The 21,373-nt window shown below is 45.2% G+C and overlaps 1 protein-coding gene across 1 annotated transcript in view; it reads left to right on the top strand.

The window, feature by feature from the left end:
* The first annotated feature begins 298 nt into the window (after positions 1-298).
* LOC121547582 (neurabin-2) overlaps positions 299-21,373 on the top strand; it is a 32,323-nt gene continuing 11,248 nt past the window's right edge. Inside the window, exons 1-2 of the mRNA XM_041858926.1 lie at positions 299-490; positions 619-2,228. Coding sequence (XP_041714860.1) covers positions 756-2,228 — 1,473 coding nt within the window. The 5' untranslated portion in view covers positions 299-490; positions 619-755. The remainder of the gene's footprint in view (positions 491-618; positions 2,229-21,373) is intronic.

Here is a 21,373-nt window from a genome sequence, read left to right as displayed (position 1 = left end):
AGGAAGCGACGATATAAAACGGATACATCATCATTGGACGCAGTAATCTGATGCATGCGTGTTTTGATTTCTTCAGGGTCCTAAAGTGCCCAAAATGTTCAGTGTAAAGTAGATTTCTGTTTATTTGGCTCGTCTACTTGATATCATAATTGTAATTATATAGAACTTGTGTATGGAGTAGGCCTTACACATATATTGATTATCACTAGGCTAATATTCAAGTACTAAAAACGTAGCGTGAACCCGACTAGTGCTATGACCCAGTTGCGCCCCATCCTCAGCAGCAGTCTGCTTTTACGCGAGCGAGGAGGACCCAGAAATCAGCAGTTCAGAAAATCAAGAGATCAAAATGATGCTGATGCTCTTGTAAAGGGATTAAACTGAATACATCTGTCGTCAGTGGAAAATCCAGTGTTCATTGGGTTACTGTTCCAGTTTTCTGCAGTGATGTTTTTGTAACCAGGGCATTTTTCTCCGGGTTTTTGGACAGGTTGGTGTTTTAATTACTAGCGAGTTAATGACTAATGAATGCATCGTTTTTCACCATAGGATTAGGCTACTGGATGCACGCGGCCTAAAACAATAACCGTTGTTTTTTTATTCTCTTCTGCTATTCAGTTCTAGTCGGCACATAGGTTCACCGTCTCCCCAACAGAATTGACTGTTGGTGAGAACGGACCGATTTGTGCTGACAACCGAGGAAGGGAAAGGGAGAAATGCCGTTGCTGAGCAGCCGCTGTGAAGCTTGACTGATCATGATGAAGACCGATACCTCATCTTCCAAGAGCACTGGCTCCGGTTCGACGCTGAGGAGCCCATCCCCGCACCGGAACGCATACGAAGCGGGGATGCAGGCGCTGAAGCCTGTGAAGGACAATGCTGCGAATGGCGATTATATGCAGGAAGGCCCCCGCGGCCGCCGGAGCTACGGCTCCAACGTGCACCGTATCAAGAACATGTTTCAGCAGATGCAAGGCCCAGGGAGCACATCTCCCGGCAGGGAGGGGGAGGGAGGGGAGGACCTGGAGAAGACTACTGAGAGGGTGCGTCTCTCCCTTCCCAGAGCCGGTAGCCTGAATGAGAATGTGGACCACAGCGCCTTGCTGAAGCTGGGATCCACTGTCTCAGAGCGGGTTAACCGGTTCGACCCCAATGCCAAAGCGGAGAACGGGCAGGCTCCCCGAGCCTCATCACCCAGCTACTCCAAGCTGCAGGAGACACGGAAGATCTTTGAACAACAGCAGGCGGCACAGCAGCTGGAGCTGGAAAATCAGGCCGCTGCCACCAACCGGGTCCTGCTGAAGACAGAGCGGACCTCTGGCCTGGGCTTCCATGATGGCAGGCTGGACGTGGTGGCGCGGTTCAACGGCAGCACAGAGTCCCTGGACAGCCTGGACACCACCGAGGCCGTGTCCCCCACCGTCTCCCAGCTCAGCGCTGTCTTCGAACGGGCCTCCGAGCTCCGCAACAACCTGCACCGCCTCTCCTCCACCCCTCCACTTCCCTCCCGGGGGGTCAGCACCAAGGTGGGGGTGCAGCTCAACTCCAAAATCATCTCCAAGAGGGCGAACCGTGCTTCTGCCCTCCCAACGGCCAGCCAGGAGGAGGAGGGTGGTGGGGGGCGTAGCCAGAGGGACCTGGATGGGCCTCCCAGAAGCCTCAGGGCTAAGGCTGCCCCCTCATCCTCCTCCACCTCCGATGGCCTGAACGGAGGGCAGAATGGAGGCCACAGTGGCCCGACACTCCCCGAGCCCAAAGAGGTCCGGGATAAGACTGGGACCCAGGCCAAAGCTGAAGGCCAGCATGAGGATCACTCTAGTGACCAGGAGCCCAGCAGCACCTTAGTGAAAGCTGACATCCACCACGTCTCTCTGGAGAATGGAGAGAACAGTACAGAGAGTGAGGCCCAGGTGAGGGAGACCTCTCCCAAGGGCACTAGCAGTGAGCGAGGGAGCCAGGGTGGTGATGGAGAGATGGGACAGGGGGGTACAGCGGAGGAGGGGGAAGAGAGGACTGTAAAGGAGGATCAGTCAGGGGGAGAACAGGTTGATATCAGAACGTACAGCGCAGTGGGGGAGGACTCTGGAGGGAGCCAGCAGGATGAGGATGAGGAGGATGAAGATGAGCCGTACGAGCCTGAGTCCAGCTGTCATGAGAAACCTGGGCTGCCTGAAGAGGAGGACCCTCCACCCAGCCGGAAGATCCGCTTCAGCACAGGGCCTATCAAGGTGAGCTCGCACTCTAATAGAATACACATGGACACACACACACACACACGCTACACACCATTGCACTGCATTCAATTATATTTAACACTTCATAGGCTTCCATCTTTACAACCATTTCTTATGTAGTAGTGTGTCACTTTGGCACTACCACGGATTTCCTTCACGCCATACATTACTATATGCTTAGTCATTTTTCCCCCTTGCCTCTTCTCCCCCCTGCCCCCTCCCTCTGTGCCAGTAGCCCTGTCCCCAGCCAGTTGCCACTGCATGCCTCCATTCCCACTGTGCAGCTGACATGGCCCTGAAAGAACCACTCTGTAGATCCTTATCTGAAATGCAGTGGGAGCTAGGCTGGTTGGTGGTTGGTTCATGCCCATGTGCTTTAGTAAGTTACAGTACTTTACTACATGAGGAAGAAGTAATATTGATGATTTCTCTCTCCTCATGGTAGAGAAGTAGCCCTGATATGGCTGTAGCCTCCATTATCATGACTTCGCATACTTAATTGCCTGCTTATGGACCATATACTGTAGATGGGCTTCCCATTTTATTCAAACTCGTTAGGTAGGTTTATGCTACCAGAACATTCACACCTATCCCAATGGTCAATCTGCAACAGTTGTCTGGATTTCACAGAGAAGTGAACATTCACACATTTGCAATGTCTTTTCTACAAACAGATATGATATCGATATTGAATAAAAAAATGCAACTGATATTGATATAGATTTTCCATGTCGGTGCCCATCACAAATTATTATAGACAGACATACAGTACCAGTCAAAAGTTTGGACACACCTACTCATTCAAGGGTTTTTCTTTATTTTTACTATTTTCTACATTGTAGAATAATAGTGAAGACATCAAAACTATGAAATAACACATATGGAATCATGTAGATCCAAAAAAGTGTTAAACAAATCAAAATATATTTGAGATTTGAGATTCTTAAAAGTAGCCACCCTTTGCCTTGATGACAGCTTTGCACACTCTTGGCATTCTCTCAACCAGCTTCATGAGGTAGAATCTCAAATATAAAATATATTTTGATTTGTTTAACACTTTTTTGGTTACTACATGATTCCATATGTGTTATTTCATAGTTTTGATGTCTTCACTATTATTCTACATTGTAGAAAATAGTAAAAATAAAGAAAATCCCTGAAATGAGTAGGTGTGCCCAAACTTTTGACTGGTATTGTATGTTATTGTAGACACCATAATAAGATGTCTCTACTGACTGGGAAGTGTAATGATCCGAGAAGCAGCGTACGATTCTCTGCTACCCCAGCTCAGTCTCACTGCTCTGTCATGAGCTGTGTCCCAAATGGTAACCTATTCCCTATATAGCATACTACTTTTGATAAGGGCCTATAGGGCTCTGGTCAAAAATAGTGCACTGTAGGGAATGAGTTCTGGTCAAAAGTAGTGTACCATAAAGGGCAGGAGTACTCAAGTACTATTTGAGAAGGTCCGGTCACACAAATTTCCTAGGTGGCAAAGGTCCGGATGGATATTGTCATTTATCAGCATAGTAACAAACCCCCACCTCGCAACCCATGTGACCCCAAACTGTTCACACAACTCTTGTTGGCGGAGAGAATATGTTGCTGTTTTAAAGCTGATTTCCTGCAATTCTACGCATTTTTCCATGCATTATTTGTGTTTATATGATATTAAGGGTCGAAGCCCTGTTCTCTGCTACCCAAGTTCAGTCTCACTGCACTGCCCTGAGGTCTCCAGCATTAACATGGAGAGAGAGAGAGAGAGAGAAGCCCTAGCCCTGCCAAGTCAAGTGTGCGTTGACACTATTAAGTCCTACACTCACACATGCAGCGCCAGCTCAAGCAGCAACTGAAAGAGCTCTTGCAGCTATCATGACCATCCATGTTGAAAGTTCTCTCTCTCTCGAACAGAGTCGTGCATCGTCAAATTGTGTTTGACCAATGAAGCATACCCACTGGGCACACACTGGTTGAATCAATGGTGTTTCCACGTCATTTCACTGAAACGACGTTGAACCAAAGTGGAATAGACGTTGAATTGATGTCTGTGCCCAGTGGGTAGGCTATTTTTTAAGATATGTTGTATTATGATAACCCATAATTCCAGATCACTCCAGTAGAAGAAGTTGTGACCCTATGACACTATCAAAAAGAGAATGGAACTGTGACATCCTGTAATATCATGTTTTACATTTGCTCGCCATCTGCGTGGTGTGACAAAGCAGCAACAGCTCATTAGACCTAACACAGAGCAGAGTGGGTCTGTGCTGTGGGCTTGCCTTATGTACCCAACAGTAATAATAATAATAATATATTGCATTTCTATAGCGCTTTTTATAACAGAAAGAAATCTCAAAGCGCTTTGTGGCTGACTGTCTCCCAGTCTTTTTGAAATGTTCAATTAGAGCTCGGACGGTAAACCGAAAATGATCGACACTGATCACTTATTGCAGGCATTTTGCTGATATCATTCATTACGATAAGTAGCCTATACTAGAGAAATGTGAAGTTTGAAATTAAATAAATTTGCTAATGTGGGGGATTGTTAATGGAATAATTGATGGCTACAACCATCAAACTAGTAGAAGTAGTTCAAAGGATAATAAAAAAACTGATGCACATTAATGTTATAATTTATTGTTCTATTTGTCGTTATCACATCAATTCAGGCAATTTATCGCAATATGGATTTTTGTCCATATCGCTCAGCTCTGTGTTCAAGAGATCTCAAAGCGCTTTGTAGCTGACTGTCGCACAGTCTTTTTGAAACGTTCAGTCTATTACTACTGTACCCAAAAGTGTCTGTCATCTGAAACAAACCCTCCCATCACACTGAAACAGTCTGTCACACTGTATCATATTCTCTTTTGTTATTGAGATTGATGTGGGTATGCATGGGAGTCAGGGGGAGGGAGGTGAAATTGAAGGCCCTTTATTTGATGGCTAAAATGTCATGGTTTAATGACTGCCAGGACTTTGGTCACACAGTATTGTCACTAGCTTTTTTGTTGTTGCTGCTGAATCTCTGTCTCTGTGTCATTCTCTGTGTCTCTCTCTCGCTGTTTCTCTCTCTCACTGTCTCTCTATCTCTGTGTGTCTTTCTCTCTCTATGGTACAGGAAGTGCTCGTGCTTGTCAATTTTTTTGTGAATATTTCCCCCTCATCGTATCTGCGCTCTCTCTCTCACCCAGACGCCCACACATAGGAGTTGTTGTGGTGACAGCCGCTGGGGTCTGTGTCAAATGTATCTTTTTTTTTCTCTTCTCAAACTGGCACAAACAGCATCGCTGGGGTAAAGTTCAGTTCACACTACTGGCTTTGTTCACTCTTTCTAACACCCTCCTTTCTCTCTCTTTCTCTCACTCCCTCTCTTTTTTCTCTCTCCATCTGTCACCATTCTCCTTTTTTTTGATAAGTTGATAAAAATAGCAGCATTGTAATCACCACAGACAGGCCTCTCCTTTGGGGCTGTCTGCTTGTTTTAAACACAGGAACCTGCTCTCCGGCTCCTCATTTCTTATTTGGTTGTCCTTACTCTGTATTTCCTGTTTTTACATCACTGCTATTTCATAACTGTTCTCTCCTATTCTCCTGGTACAAGATGCTTTGAATTATTGATCCAAATGTTGATTGGGAGATTTTAGTATATATATATATATATATACACACACTACCGGTCAAAAGTTTTAGAACACCTACTCATTCAAGGGTTTTTCTTTATTTTTACTATTTTCTACATTGTAAAATAATAGTGAAGACATCAAAACTATGAAATAACACATATGGAATCATGTAGTAACCAAAAAAACATATTTTATATTCTTCAAATAGCCAGCTTAACCTGCTGGAATGCTTTTCCAATGGTCTTGAATGAGTTCCCACATATTTTTTTTTATTTAACCTTTATTTAACTAGGCAAGTCAGTTAAGAACAAATTCTTATTTACAATGATGGCCTACACCGGCCAAACCCGGACGATGCTGGGCCAATTGTGCGTTGCCCTATGGGACTCCCAATCACGGCCGGTTGTGATACAGCCTGGAATCGAACCAGGGGGTCTGTAGTGACGCCTCAAGCACTGAGATGCAGTGCCTTAGACCGCTGCGCCACTCGGGAGCCCATATGCTGAGCACTTGTTGGCTGCTTTTTCGTCACTCTGCAGTCCGACTCATCCCTAACCATCTCAATTTGGTTGAGGTCTGGTGATTGTGGAGGCCAGGTCATCTGATGCAGAACTCCATCACTCTCCTTCTTGGTAAAATAGCCCTTACACAGCCTGGGGGTGTGTTGGGTCATTGTCCTGTTGAAAAACAAATGATAGTCCCAATAAGCTCAAACCAGATGGGATGGCGTATCGCTGCAGAATGCTGTGGTAGCCATACTGGTTAAGTGTGCCTTGAATTCTAAATAAATCACAGACAGTGTCACCAGCAAAGCACCCCCACACCATAACACCTCCTCCTCCATGCTTTACGGTGGGAAATACACATGCGGAGATCATCCGTTCACCCACACCGCGTCTCACAAAGACATAGCGGTTGGAACCAAAAATCTCCAATTTGACTCAAGACCAAAGGACACATTTCCACCGGTCTAATGTCCATTGCTCGTGTTTCTTGGTCCAAGCAAGTCTCTTCTTCGTATTGGTGTCCTTTAGTAGTGGCTTCTTTGCAGCAATTCGACCATAAAGGCCTGATTCACACAGTCTCCTCTGAATAGTTGATGTTGAGATGTGTCTGGTACTTGAACTCTGTGAAGCATTTATTTGGGCTGCAATTTCTGAGGCTGGTAACTCTAATGAACTTATCCTCTGCAGCAGAGGTAACTCTGGGTCTTCCATTCCTGTGGCGGTCCTCATGAGAGCCAGTTTCATCATAGCGCTTGATGGTTTTTGCAACTGCTCTTGAAGAAACTTTCAAAGTTCTTGAAATGTTCCGTATTGACTGATCTTCATGTCTTAAAGTAATGATGGACTGTCGTTTCTCTTTGCTTATTTGAGCTGTTCTTGCCATAATATGGACTTGGTCTTTTACCAAATAGGGCTATCTTCTGTATACCCCCCCTACCTTGTCACAACACAACTGATTGGCTCAAATGCATTAAGAAGGAAAGAAATTCCACAAATTAACATTTAAGAAGGCACACCTGTTAATTGAAATGCATTCCAGGTGACTACCTCATGAAGCTGGTTGAGAGAATGCCAAGAGTGTGCAAAGCTGTCATCAAGGCAAAGGGTGGCTATTTGAATAATCTCAAATATAAAATATATTTTGATTTGTTTAACACTTTTTTGGTTACTACATGATTCCATATGTGTTATTTCAGAGTTTTGATATCTTCAATATTATTCTACAATGTAGAAAATAGTAAAAATAAAGAAAAACCCTTGAATGAGTAGGCATTCTAAAACTTTTGACTGGTAGTGTATATTTTTGATAATCTCTGAATTTGTACCATGTGTGTAGAAAAAACTAATCTGCATCTTTCACTCTTTCAACCAAGGACAGAATTCACCTTTCTCCCTATTCAACTATCGTCCCTCCATTCTTCCCCAGTCCTCTCTCTCTGATGAATATCTGCAGCCTACACAGTGACAGCACATAATAGTCAGAGCTAGCTTCAGTCATGAATACACATCTGCTTTTTTTTACACTGTCTGCAAATAAAGAATACAAAAATAGTATTTGATGTGATTATAGCCCAGTAGACTTTGTTGACTAGATATTGAAATGGGTTGAAAACCCATTTAGCAGGTAGAAATTGTAGTATGTTTGCAAGCATTAGTAAAATGGAGGGTTTTTATTTGGACCACAAGGGAAGCCACGGAGATGTAATGCATCACAATGTGGCAGGTATCATAATCTATTGGCCAGTCATATCGCACACCCTGTACTATCCAGTGAATCTATTGGCCAGTCACACATTGCCCATGAGAAGGGGAGGACCAGACAGATTATCAGCAAGGTCATTCTGTCCCACTTTTCTGGCTGGGCTGCACCATATTATACAGTCTATGGGCTGCACCATATTATACAGTCTATGGGCTGCACCATATTATACAGTCTATGGGCTGCACCATATTATACAGTCTATGGGCTGCACCATATTATACAGTCTATGGGCTGCACCATATTATACAGTCTATGGGCTGCACCATATTATACAGTCTATGGGCTGCACCATATTATACAGACTATGGGCTGCACCATATTATGCAGTCTATGGGCTGCACCATATTATACAGTCTATGGGCTGCACCATATTAAGCAGTCTATGGGCTGCACCATATTATACAGTCTATGCCTCTATGGGCTGCACCACCCAACTTAATGCACACAACAGTACAGTCCTGCTGCATGCAGCCTCTGTGTGTTGTTTCTGTATGTGAAGCTAGGGCTGTGGCGGTCATGATATTTTGTCAGCTGGTGATTGTCAAGCAAATAACTGCCGGTCTCACAGTAATTGACCGTTAATTAACATAAACACATTTAGCATCTCCTGGCTTCCACGCATAGTCTACAAGCCACTGATGCAGACCTTTGGAACATCTACAAAAATGTAGTATATTTCAGAAGAACAGAATAGCAAATCAAATCAAATTGTATTTGCCACATGCGCCGAATACAACAGGTGTAGACCTTACAGTGAAATGCTTACTTACAAGCCCTTAACCAACAATGCAGTTTTAAGAAAATAAAAAAAGTGTTAAGTAAAAAATAGAATAACAGTAGGGAGGATATATATACAGTGAGGGAAAAAAGTATTTGATCCCCTGCTGATTTTGTACGTTTGCCCACTGACAAAGAAATGATCAGTCTATAATTTTAATGGTAGGTTTATTTGAACAGTGAGAGACAGAATAACAACAACAAAATCCAGAAAAACGCATGTCAAAAATGCTATCAATTGATTTGCATTTTAATGAGGGAAATAAGTATTTGACCCCCTCGCAATCAGAAAGATTTCTGGCTCCCAGGTGTCTTTTATACAGGTAACAAGCTGAGATTAGGAGCACACTCTTAAAGGGAGTGCTCCTAATCTCAGTTTGTTACCTGTATAAAAGACACCTGTCCACAGAAGCAATCAATCAATCAGATTCCAAACTCTCCACCATGGCCAAGACCAAAGAGCTCTCAAGGCTGGAATGGGCTACAAGACCATCGCCAAGCAGCTTGGTGAGAAGGTGACAACAGTTGGTGCGATTATTCGCAAATGGAAGAAACACAAAAGAACTGTCAATCTCCCTCGGCCTGGGGCTCCATACAAGATCTCACCTCGTGGAGTTGCAATGATCATGAGAACGGTGAGGAATCAGACAAGAACTACATGGGAGGATCTTGTCAATGATCTCAAGGCAGCTGGGACCATAGTCACCAAGAAAACAATTGGTAACACACTACGCCGTGAAGGACTGAAATCCTGCAGCGCCCGCAAGGTCCCCCTGCTCAAGAAAGCACATATACAGGGCCGTCTGAAGTTTGCCAATGAACATCTGAATGATTCAGAGGAGAACTGGGTGAAAGTGTTGTGGTCAAATGAGACCAAAATGGAGCTCTTTGGCATCAACAAAAACTCACCGTGTTTGGAGGAGGAGGAATGTTGCCTATGACCCCAAGAACACCATCCCCACCGTCAAAATGGAGGTGGAAACATTATGCTTTGGGGGTGTTTTTCTGCTAAGGGGACAGGACAACTTCACGCATCAAAGGGACGATGGACGGGGCCATGTACCGTCAAATCTTGGGTGAGAACCTCCTTCCCTCAGCCAGGGCATTGAAAATGGGTCGTGGATGGGTATTCCAGCATGACAATTACCCAAAACACACGGCCAAGGCAACAAAGGAGTGGCCTAGCCAGTCTCCAGACCTTAATCCCATAGAAAATCTGTGGAGGGAGCTGAAGGTTTGAGTTGTCAAACGTCAGCCTCGAAACCTTAATGACTTGGAGAAGATCTGCAAAGAGGAGTGGGACAAAATCCCTCCTGAAATGTGTGCAAACCTGGTGGCCAAGTACAAGAAACGTCTGACCTCTGATTGCCAACAAGGGTTTTGCCACCAAGTACTAAGTCATGTTTTGCAGAGGGGTCAAATACTTATTTCCCTCATTAAAATGCAAATCAATTTATAACATTTTTGACATGTGTTTTTCTGAATTTTTTTGTTGTTATTCTGTCTCTCGCTGTTCAAATAAACCTACCATTAAAATTTTAGACTGATCATGTCTTTGTCAGTGGGCAAACGTACAAAATCAGCAGGGGATCAAATACTTTTTTCCCTCACTGTAGGGGGTACCGGTACAGAGTCAATGTGCGGGGGCACTGGTTAGTCGAGGCAATTGAGGTAATATGTACATGTGGGTAGAGTTAAAGTGACTATGCATAAATAATAAACAGAGTAGAAACAGCGTTAAAGAGGCGGTTGGGGTGGGGTGGAGTGCGGGGGGCAATGCAAATAGTCCAGGTAGCAATGATTAGCTGTTCAGGAGTCTTATGGCTTGGGGGTAGAAGCTGTTAAGAAGCCTTTTGGACCTAGACTTGGCGGTCCGGTACCGCTTACCATGCGGTAGCAGAGAGAACAGTCTATGACTAGGGTGGCTGGAGTCTCTGACAATTTTGAGGGCCTTCCTCTGACACTGCCTGATATAGAGGTCCTGGATGGAAGGAAGCTTGGCCCCAGTGATGTACTGGGCCGTACGCACTACCCTCTGTAGTGCCTTGCGGTCGGAGGCCGAGCAGTTGCCATACCAGATGGTGATGCAACCAGTCAGGATGCTCTCGAAGGTGCAGCTGTATAACTTTTTGAGGATCTGAGGACCCATGCCAAGTCTCCTGAGGGGGAATAGGCTTTGTCGTGCCCTCTTCACGACTGTCTTGGTGTGTTTGGACCATGATAGTTTGTTGGTGATGTGGACACCAAGGAACTTGAATCTCTCAACCTGTTCCACTACAGCCCCGTCGATGAGAATGGGGGCGTGCTCAGTCCTCTTTTTTTTCCTGTACTCCACATTCATCTCCTTTTGTCTTGATCACGTTGAGGGAGAGGTTGTTATCCTGGCACCACATGGCCAGGTCTCTGACCTCCTCCCTACAAAAGGAAGCACAGCCGCGAGCTGCCCAGTGACACAAGCCTACCAGACGAGCTAAATCACTTCTATGCTCGCTTCGAGGCAAGCAACACTGAAGCATGCATGAGAGCACCAGCTGTTCCGGATGACTATGTGATGATCACGCTCTCTGTAGCCGATGTGAGTAAGACTTTTAAGCAGGTCAACATTCACAAGGCCGCAGGGCCAGACGGATTACCAGGACGTGTACTCCGAGCATGTGATGACCAACTGGCAAGTGTCTTCACTGACATTTTCAACATGTCCCTGACTGAGTCTGTAATACCAACATGTTTCAAGCAGCCCACCATAGTCCCTGTGCCCAAGGACACTAAGATAACCTGCCTAAATGACTACCGACCCGTAGCACTCACATCTGTAGCCATGAAGTGCTTTGAAAGGCTCACATCAACACCATTATCCCAGAAACCCTAGACCCACTCCAATTTGCATACCACCCCAACAGATCCACAGATGATGCAATCTCTATTGCACTCCACACTGCCCTTTCCCACCTGGACAAGAGGAACACCTACGTGAGAATGCTGTTTACATTTACATTTTACATTTTAGTCATTTAGCAGACGCTCTGTTCATTGACTACAGCTCAGCGTTCAACACCATAGTGCCCTTAAAGCTCATCACTAAGCTAAGGATCCTGGGACTAAACACCTCCCTCTGCAACTGGATCCTGGACTTCCTGACGAGCCGCCCCCAGGTGGTAAGGGTAGGTAACAACACATCTGCCACGCTGATCTTCAACACGGGGGCCCCTCAGGGGTGCGTGCTCAGTCCCCTCCTGTACTCCCTGTTCACCCATGACTGCATGGCCAGGCATGACTCCAACACCATCATTAAGTTTGCTGACGACACAACAGTGGTAGGCCTGATCACCGACAACGATGAGACAGCCTATAGGGAGGAGGTCCAAGACCTGGCTGTGTGGTGCCAGGATAACAACCTCTCCCTCAACGTGACCAAGACAAAGGAGATAATTGTGGATTACAGGGAAAAAAAGAGGACTGAGCACGCCCCCATTCTCATCGATGGGGCTGTAGTGGAACAGGTTGAGAGCTTCAAGTTCCTTGGTGTCCACATCACCAACAAACTATCATGGTCCAAACACACCAAGACAGTCGTGAAGAGGGCACGACAAAGCCTATTCCCACTCAGGAGACTGAAAAGATTTGGCATGGGTCCTCAGATCCTCAAAAAGTTCTACAGCTGCACCATCGAGAGCATCCTGACTGGTTGCATCACCGCGTGGAATGGCAACTGCTCGGCCTCCGTAATGTCCATAATGTCTACACCTGTTGTATTCGGCACATGTGTCAAATAAAATTTGATTTGATTTATAGGCTGTCTCATCGTTGTCGGTGATCAGGCCTACCACTGTTGTGTCGTCGGCAAACTTAATGATGGTGTTGGAGTCGTGCCTGGCCATGCAGTCATGAGTGAACAGGGAGTACAGGAGGGGACTGAGCACGCACCCTTGAGGGGCCCCTGTGTTGAGGATCAGCGTGGCAGATGTGTTGTTACCTACCCTTACCACCTGGGGGCGGCCCGTCAGGAAGTCCAGGATCCAGTTGCAAAGGAAGGTGTTTAGTCCCAGGGTTCTTAGCTTAGTGATGGTGTTCCTCTTGTCCAGGTGGGAAAGGGCAGTGTGGAATGCAATAGAGATTGCATCATCTGTGGATCTGTTGGGGCAGTATGCAAATTGGAGTGGGTCTAGGGTTTCTGGGATAATGTTGTTGATGTGAGCCATGACCAGCCTTTCAAAGCACTTCATGGTACAGACGTGAGTGCTACGGGTTGGTAGTCATTAAGGCAGGTTATCTTAGTGTTCTTGGGCACAGGGACTATGGTGGTCTGCTTGAAACATGTTGGTATTACAGACTCAGTCAGGGACATGTTGAAAATGTCAGTGAAGACACTTGCCAGTTGGTCAGCGCATGCTCAGAGTACACGTCCTGGTAATCCGTCTGGCCCTGCGGCCTTGTGAATGTTGACCTGCTTAAAAGTCTTACTCACATCGGCTACGGAGAGTGTGATCACATAGTCATCCGGAACAGCTGATGCTCTCATGCATGCTTCAGTGTTGCTTGCCTCGAAGCAAGCATAGAAGTTATTTAGCTCGTCTGGTAGGCTTGTGTCACTGGGCAGCTCGCGGCTGTGCCTCCCTTTGTAGTCTGTAATAGTTTTCAAGCCCTGCCACATCCGACGAGCGTCAGAGCCGGTGTAGTCGATTGAATCTTAGTCCTGTATTGACTCTTTGCCTGTTTGATGGTTCGTCTGAGGATATAGCGGGATTTCTTATAAGCGTCCGGGTTAGAGTCCCACTTCTTTAAAGCGGCAGCTCTACCCTTTATCTCAGTGCGGATGTTGCCTGTAATCCATGGCTTCTGGTTGGGATATGTACGTACGGTCACTGTGGGGGGGACGTCATTGATGCACTTATTGATGAAGCCAGTGACTGATGTGGTGTACTCTTCAATGCTATTGGAAGAATCCCGGAACATATTCCAGTCTGTGCTAGCAAAACAGTCCTGTAGCGTAGCATCTGTGTCATCTGACCACTTCCTTATTAACCGAGTCACTGGTGCTTCCTGCTTTAGTTTTTACTTATAAGCAGGAATCAGGAGGATAGAGTTATGGTCAGATTTGCTTTGTACGTGTCTCTGTGTGTGGAGTAAAGGTGGTCTAGATGTTTTTTTCCTCTTGTTGCACATTTAACATGCTGGTAGAAATGAGGTAGAACGGATGTAAGTTTCCTTGCATTAAAGTCCCCGGCCACTAGGAGCACTGCCTCTGGATGAGCGTTTTCCTGTTTACTTATGGCCTTATACAGCTCATTGAGTGCAATATTAGTGCCAGCATCAGTTTGTGGTGGTAAATAGACAGCTACGAAATAGTGTGGTTGACCGCTTTCCATGAGATACTCGACCTCAAGCGAGCAAAACCTCGAGACTTCCTTAGAAATCGTGCACCAGCTGTTGTTTATAAATATACACAGACCGCCACCCCTTGTCTTACCGGAGTCAGCCGTTCTATCCTGCCGATGTAGCGTATAACCCGCCAGCTGTATGTTATCCATGTCGTCGTTCAGCCACGACTCGGTGAAACATAAGATATTACAGTTTTTAATGTCACGTTGGTAGGATAACCTTGATCTTAGGTCTGAGTTGTTCTTATGTTAGGCCCTGATCTGGCTATGCCATATTGCTGTGGGCTACACTAGTTCATTTAGTAGACAAGATTTGCTTCGAATTCTGTGGCATTATTTTATAGTATGAAGAATACAATTGAACATAGCTGAATAAAATAGAATGGATGCTTTCTCTAAACAATTTCTGAGGGAGTGCCAAATGAGGCTATTCTGTGTTGAGCGGTTAACAAAGAAACAGGTACTCCTATATGTTTAATTTAGAGTTATTTATGCAACTTTAGTTGTGATACAAACATTGGACTATATGTTTAGATTTCTAATACATTCTAAGGCTGCATGATGTGACTAATGATGATTTGAAAAAAAGATGCATGAAAGGCATGAGCTCTGCTTTGTTTCTTTCACAAGCTGCACACACTTCATCAGTCTCTCATTCACAATTTGACAAGCACTTGATAATGCCTCGAATTTCCCGGGGGCATCCCCCTAGTGTGGACATAATGCCCCCTAAAAATATCCATGCCTTTTGCGGCCAGTGGCCGTTGTGCCCTTGGGCTGAATATAATAGTTATAATTCCCTTCTCCTGGCTGCGTGTTCCGAAGCACCTCTCACTCACATGGCTCTCTCAGATATCTAAATTCTTATTAGCCAATGCCTGTCACATGATTGGGTTCTTCCCACAGGCATGTATCTCAGCTCCGAAGTAGGCTACAAGTGAAGACAGGCACATCGGGGACGCAACTGCGTGTGTCCTTCTTATTGAATTCCGAGGCGCATATTGAAGATGTTAGAAGAACTGTCCACATTTTATTTTTCGTAAGCCAACAAGATGAGTAGGCCTAATGAATAGCAATCACCAGCTGACAAAATGTCATGACCGCCACAGCCCTAGCTTCACATACAAAAACAACACACAGAGGCTGCATGCAGCAGGACTGTACTGTTGTGTGCATTAAGTTGGGGGGTGCAGCCCATAGAGGCATAGACTGTATAATATGGTGCAGCCCATAGACTGTTTAATATTGTGCAGCCTATAGACTGTATAATATGTTGCAGCCCATAGACTGTATAATATGCAGCCAGAAAAGTGGGACAGAATGACCTTGCTGATAATCTGTTTGGTCTTCCCCTTCTCATGGGCAATGTGTGACTGGCCAATAGATTCACTGGGTAGTACAGTGTGTGAGATATGACTGGCCAATAGATTCACTGGGTAGTACATTGTGTGAGATATGACTGGCAAATAGATTCACTGGGTAGTACATTGTGTGAGATATGACTGGCCAATAGATTCACTGGGTAGTACAGTGTGTGAGATATGACTGGCCAATAGATTCACTGGATAGTACATGGTGTGAGATTATGACTGGCCAATAGATTCACTGATAAGGACAGTTTTATGATACCTGGCCACATTGTGATGCATTACATCTCCCTGGCTTCCCTTGTGGTCCAAGTAAAACCCCTCCATTTTACTAATGCTTGCAAACATACTACAATTTCTACCTGCTAAATGGTTTTTCAACTATTTCAATATCTAGTCACAAAATTAGCAAAGCTTTGAAAATAAGTTTGGTATACGCTCAGTTCTCCGTTGACATTTCATGGAGATACACTTGTTTTTGTTAGAAATCTTCGAAAAAGAACAGGAATTTCAAATTAATATGAAAAGTTTATACCAAAATATGAAAATACTACGTCATGTCTCAAAATCGATATCTATCTTACCTCTACAGTGGGGGAAAAAAGTATTTAGTCAGCCACCAATTGTGCAAGTTCTCCCACTTAAAAAGATGAGAGAGGCCTGTAATTTTCATCATAGGTACACGTCAACTATGACAGACAAAATGAGAGAAAAAAATCCAGAAAATCACATTGTAGGATTTTTTATGAATTTATTTGCAAATTATGGTGGAAAATAAGTATTTGGTCAATAACAAAAGTTTCTCAATACTTTGTTATATACCCTTTGTTGGCAATGACACAGGTCAAACGTTTTCTGTAAGTCTTCACAAGGTTTTCACACACTGTTGCTGGTATTTTGGCCCATTCCTCCATGCAGATCTCCTCTAGAGCAGTGATGTTTTGGGGCTGTCTCTGGGCAACACGGACTTTCAACTCCCTCCAAAGATTTTCTATGGGGTTGAGATCTGGAGACTGGCTAGGCCACTCCAGGACCTTGAAATGCTTCTTACGAAGCCACTCCTTCGTTGCCAGGGCGGTGTGTTTGGGATCATTGTCATGCTGAAAGACCCAGCCACGTTTCATCTTCAATGCCCTTGCTGATGGAAGGAGGTTTTCACTCAAAATCTCACGATACATGGCCCCATTCATTCTTTCCTTTACACGGATCAGTCGTCCTGGTCCCTTTGCAGAAAAACAGCCCCAAAGCATGATGTTTCCACCCCCATGCTTCACAGTAGGTATGGTGTTCTTTGGATGCAACTCAGCATTCTTTGTCCTCCAAACACGACGAGTTGAGTTTTTACCAAAAAGTTATATTTTGGTTTCATCTGACCACATGACATTCTCCCAATCCTCTTCTGGATCATCCAAATGCACTCTAGGAAACTTCAGACGGGCCTGGACATGTACTGGCTTAAGCAGGGGGACACGTCTGGCACTGCAGGATTTGAGTCCCTGGCGGCGTAGTGTGTTACTGATGGTAGGCTTTGTTACTTTGGTCCCAGCTCTCTGCAGGTCATTCACTAGGTCCCCCCCGTGTGGTTCTGGGATTTTTGCTCACCGTTCTTGTGATAATTTTGACCCCACGGGGTGAGATCTTGCGTGGAGCCCCAGATCGTGGGAGATTATCAGTGGTCTTGTATGTCTTCCATTTCCTAATAATTGCTCCCACAGTTGATTTCTTCAAACCAAGCTGCTTACCTATTGCAGATTCAGTCTTCCCAGCCTGGTGCAGGTCTACAATTTTGTTTCTGGTGTCCTTTGACAGCTCTTTGGTCTTGGCCATAGTGGAGTTTGGAGTGTGACTGTTTGAGGTTGTGGCCAGGTGTCTTTTATACTGATAAGAAGTTCAAACAGGTGCCATTAATACAGGTAACGAGTGGAGGACAGAGGAGCCTCTTAAAGAAGAAGTTACAGGTCTGTGAGAGCCAGAAATCTTGCTTGTTTGTAGGTGACCAAATACTTATTTTCCACCATAATTTGCAAATAAATTCATAAAAAATCCTACAATGTGATTTTCTTGACGTGTACCTATGATGAAAATTACAGGCCTCTCTCATCTTTTTAAGTGGGAGAACTTGCACAATTGGTGGCTGACTAAATACTTTTTCCCCCCACTGTATATTGTTTTAGGTCATGTGGATTCAAGAAGAAAGATGACAAGTTCAACCGGAAAGTGAGCCTGTCAGGCAGCCAGTAGCCTTAATTCTTGCACAGAATCCAGCCTAATGGATGTGATGCAATTTTCCAGAAGTTTTCTAATTCTGGCCATCCTACAAGGGTAAAAACTCCAATAACTTTTGAATGGATTATGATAGAGACATGAGGTTTGGACCATTGGTTTTCTACACAATTACCCATTGGTCAAAATATGCATTTTTGATTCAACGCCCTATTTTGATATCAAAAAGTTGTATGCAAGCAACCTATTCCAGAGCTGTCTGCACATTTTAAAGTTTGAATGGTTTTTCCATCTTAAAGGGTTTAGAAGGAGTTCACTACAAAATAAGTTCATTGCATAGGAAATAGGGTGCCATTTGAGACGCACACGTAGTGTCATTCAGCTCTGTGGCTGACCTTGTTGTCATGCTGTGTTGATGCGCACCCAGGGTCAACTCGGCTCAGCTAAGCTCACTGTGACACGGTGCTGACCAAGCCTGCCCTGCCAACCACACATGCTCTGCTCGCTAACGCTACGCAACAGTTACCATGACAAAGGCAAAGCTGCCACCACATCCATTTTCTTGGCAGGAGGAGGGATGGCAGGATGGAGGGTTGGCAGAATGGATGGCAGGATGGTAAAATAGAGAGGATGAAAGAATAGCATGATGGAGGGATGACAGGAAGGAGATATGGTAGGGCCACATGCATCCCAGCTTTCTGTCTGTCATGGCTGCAGGGCCAGGCAGTACAGGACTCACTTCTGGGATTGGGATTAACTTTAATTTTTATGAGGATTTTGGAATAATACCCACCTCCCCCCCTTAGGCCAGACTGCCTAACCTTGTTACACTGTTATGTGTGTAGACTGGAGCCATGTTGTTGTCCGGTCCCAATTCACTCCCTGCCCCTTCCTTTTGGCCCTTCAATGTTTGCAGATCTATATGTGGAAGCTTCACCACTACACTGCGTATACCTTTCCAGACCATTCAGATCTGCAAACATTGACATGTTAGTGGCAAGGGGAAGGGGTGGCGAGCGCATTGGAACCGACTGTGATTGTTTGTTGGAGGTATCCCTTCCTTATATTTAGCTTGTTTATGTGATTTAATCATTAGGAGACTAAGTGGGATTGAGTGTTTGTTGTAGGTACGTCTACATCATTCTCGGAGGGACGTTAAGTCTGTTTGTTATACGTGCTGAGCTTGTTGCTGCAGTTTGATTGTTTTGATTGTCGTCAGGACAGTTAGTGGGAGATTGAGTGTTTGTTGGAGGTAGGTTCACCTGAGTGATTCTCAGAGGGACGTTAAGTCTGTGCTGAGCTTGTTGCTGCTGCAGTTTGATTAAGCCACACGCCAGCTCTCGGAAACCAATTTATCACACATATAGTGGGTTAATTGCAACAGATATCCGGTACATTGAAATGAAATGCTCTGAGACTGAAAGTAGCAGATAGTTCAGAACAGGCAGTCTAGAACGAAGATAGCAATGGGACAACCAAGCTCACCAATGGGATTCACTTTCCATCCCATAATTCTACTTTAGTCAGAGCTTTCTTCAACTACCAAAGTGCCATTTCAATGGGACATGGGGAGAATCTCAATTGCATTGCCTTGATTCCTCACATCCTCTCTTGTCAAAACCCATTGGATGAGAAGGTCAGAGGGGAGGGATCTCTGACCTTCTCATCCAATGGGTTTTGAGAAGGAGGCCAGCACAGAGGATGCGAAGGAATCAAGAAAATGCAATTCAGAGCAAATAGTATACAGAGTGAAAACTAACATCTTGTAAAAAAGTAAATATAATAGGAAGAGCGACTAAGAGAGTGTTATAAAAATGTGTAAAACGCCCCAGTCGTTATGTTAATAGGTTAGCAGCTGAGCTTGTGGAGAGACTGTGTGGAAAGGAACATGCTATTTCTGTTGTAAGAAATGATCACCGGTCACCACCACATCCACACAGATTTGTTTTTGGGGAAAGCAACAAGAGGAGGAACAGGGTAAACTGCTTTCTACTAGGACAGCGTTTCCCAAACTCGGTCCTCGGGACCCCAAGGGGTGCACGTTTTGGTTTTTGCCCTAACATTACACAGCTGATTCAAATGATCAAAGCTTGATGATTAGTTGATTATTTGAATCAGCTGTGTAGTGCTAGGGCAGAAACCAAAACATGCACCCTTTGGGGTCCCAAGGACCGAATTTGAGAACCTGTACTAGGAGGATGTAACCACTTGACCACACTGTTAGCCAACCACATCCCTCCCAGCCAAGGGCTGTGTACCAAGTGTCACCCTATTCTGTAGTACAGGGGTAGGCAACCCTGGTCCTGGAGTGCTGCAGAAACTTCATGTTTTGGATTTAACTGGCCTGGAAGACCAGGTATGTTGAATTTAGGCAATGTACACTGTGTTGATCAAATCCTCAAGTAATTAACCTAGTTTTGATACAATTGGCAGGAAATGCTCAATGCTTCAGGAAGCTTAGTTTCCCCATCACTACGTTTGACCAGGGCCATAGGGAATAGGGTGCAGCCTAGGAACCATTGTGGTAATTGTTGGAGAAAAAAACCAGCATGAGTGCATACCTCTATATACCGCCGTAATACCAACCTAGTCATTTGTGTGTTTTTGTCATTCACTCAGGGTAGGCAAACTACATTGTACAAAAATGTGGTTGTCACTTGCTGGGGCATTTTAATATGTGATACATTCCAAGTGGTTTCCCTGTTTGGTTTCCCTGTTCTGACACAAACAGAAGGCATTAGCTTAGTTTAGCTACTAGCTGCACACAGCTTTTGTAGGGTGTCCCAGTCAGTTGGTTGGTGGCAGAGAGGGCTGGAGGGAGGGGTGTTCCTGGCCATCTGTTAGCCACTGTGACCTACTATCTGTCACAACTGGAGCAGCAGCATGTATCCTCCCCCTCCCCCTCCCCTGCCCCAGCCCTCCCCTGCCCCAGCCTCCCCCTGCCAGCCCCCCACCTTAATCCCAATGTTTGTCTTATGAAAGGGGGAAAGGCTGGCAGGCAGACTCATCTCTCTCATTGACTGCCACAATGCCACCTTATCTGCCCCGCCAAGCTCAGCCAGTGTTCATCTACTGTGTGTGTGCATACAGTACAGAAGGGAGGAAGGGAGGCAGGGAGGATATGAGAGCATCATGTAAGATGATCAGTGTCTGTCTGGCCCTTAGTGGGATACTCTCATATAAGGAAGAAGTAAATCTCTTGACTTTGGAAGGAGAAAGTGTTGGCCTTGTGCCTGTGTGTGTGTGTGTGTGCCATGTCAGTGTGTGCGTGTGTCTTTGCCTTGTCAGTCAGTGTGCAGAGCTGAATCTGCAGGCGGATGATGCAGCCCAGCCCAACACAGGCAGGTGGTACAGAGTACAGACACATCCGGATGTAAGGGACTTGTTTCCTTTGACATGTTTTAACACTCTATACTGCCTGAACTTTAGTTGGTCTCTGGTCACGAGGCCATGAAATGGGGTCAGGAAGGGCCACCAGCTGTGGCCATTAAACTCAAGGAGCG

This window comes from Coregonus clupeaformis, chromosome 31 (assembly GCF_020615455.1).
Source record: "Coregonus clupeaformis isolate EN_2021a chromosome 31, ASM2061545v1, whole genome shotgun sequence".
Taxonomy (NCBI): Eukaryota; Metazoa; Chordata; class Actinopteri; order Salmoniformes; family Salmonidae; genus Coregonus; species Coregonus clupeaformis.
Note: the sequence above shows the minus strand (reverse complement) of the source record. Positions and strands in the feature narration are given on the sequence as shown.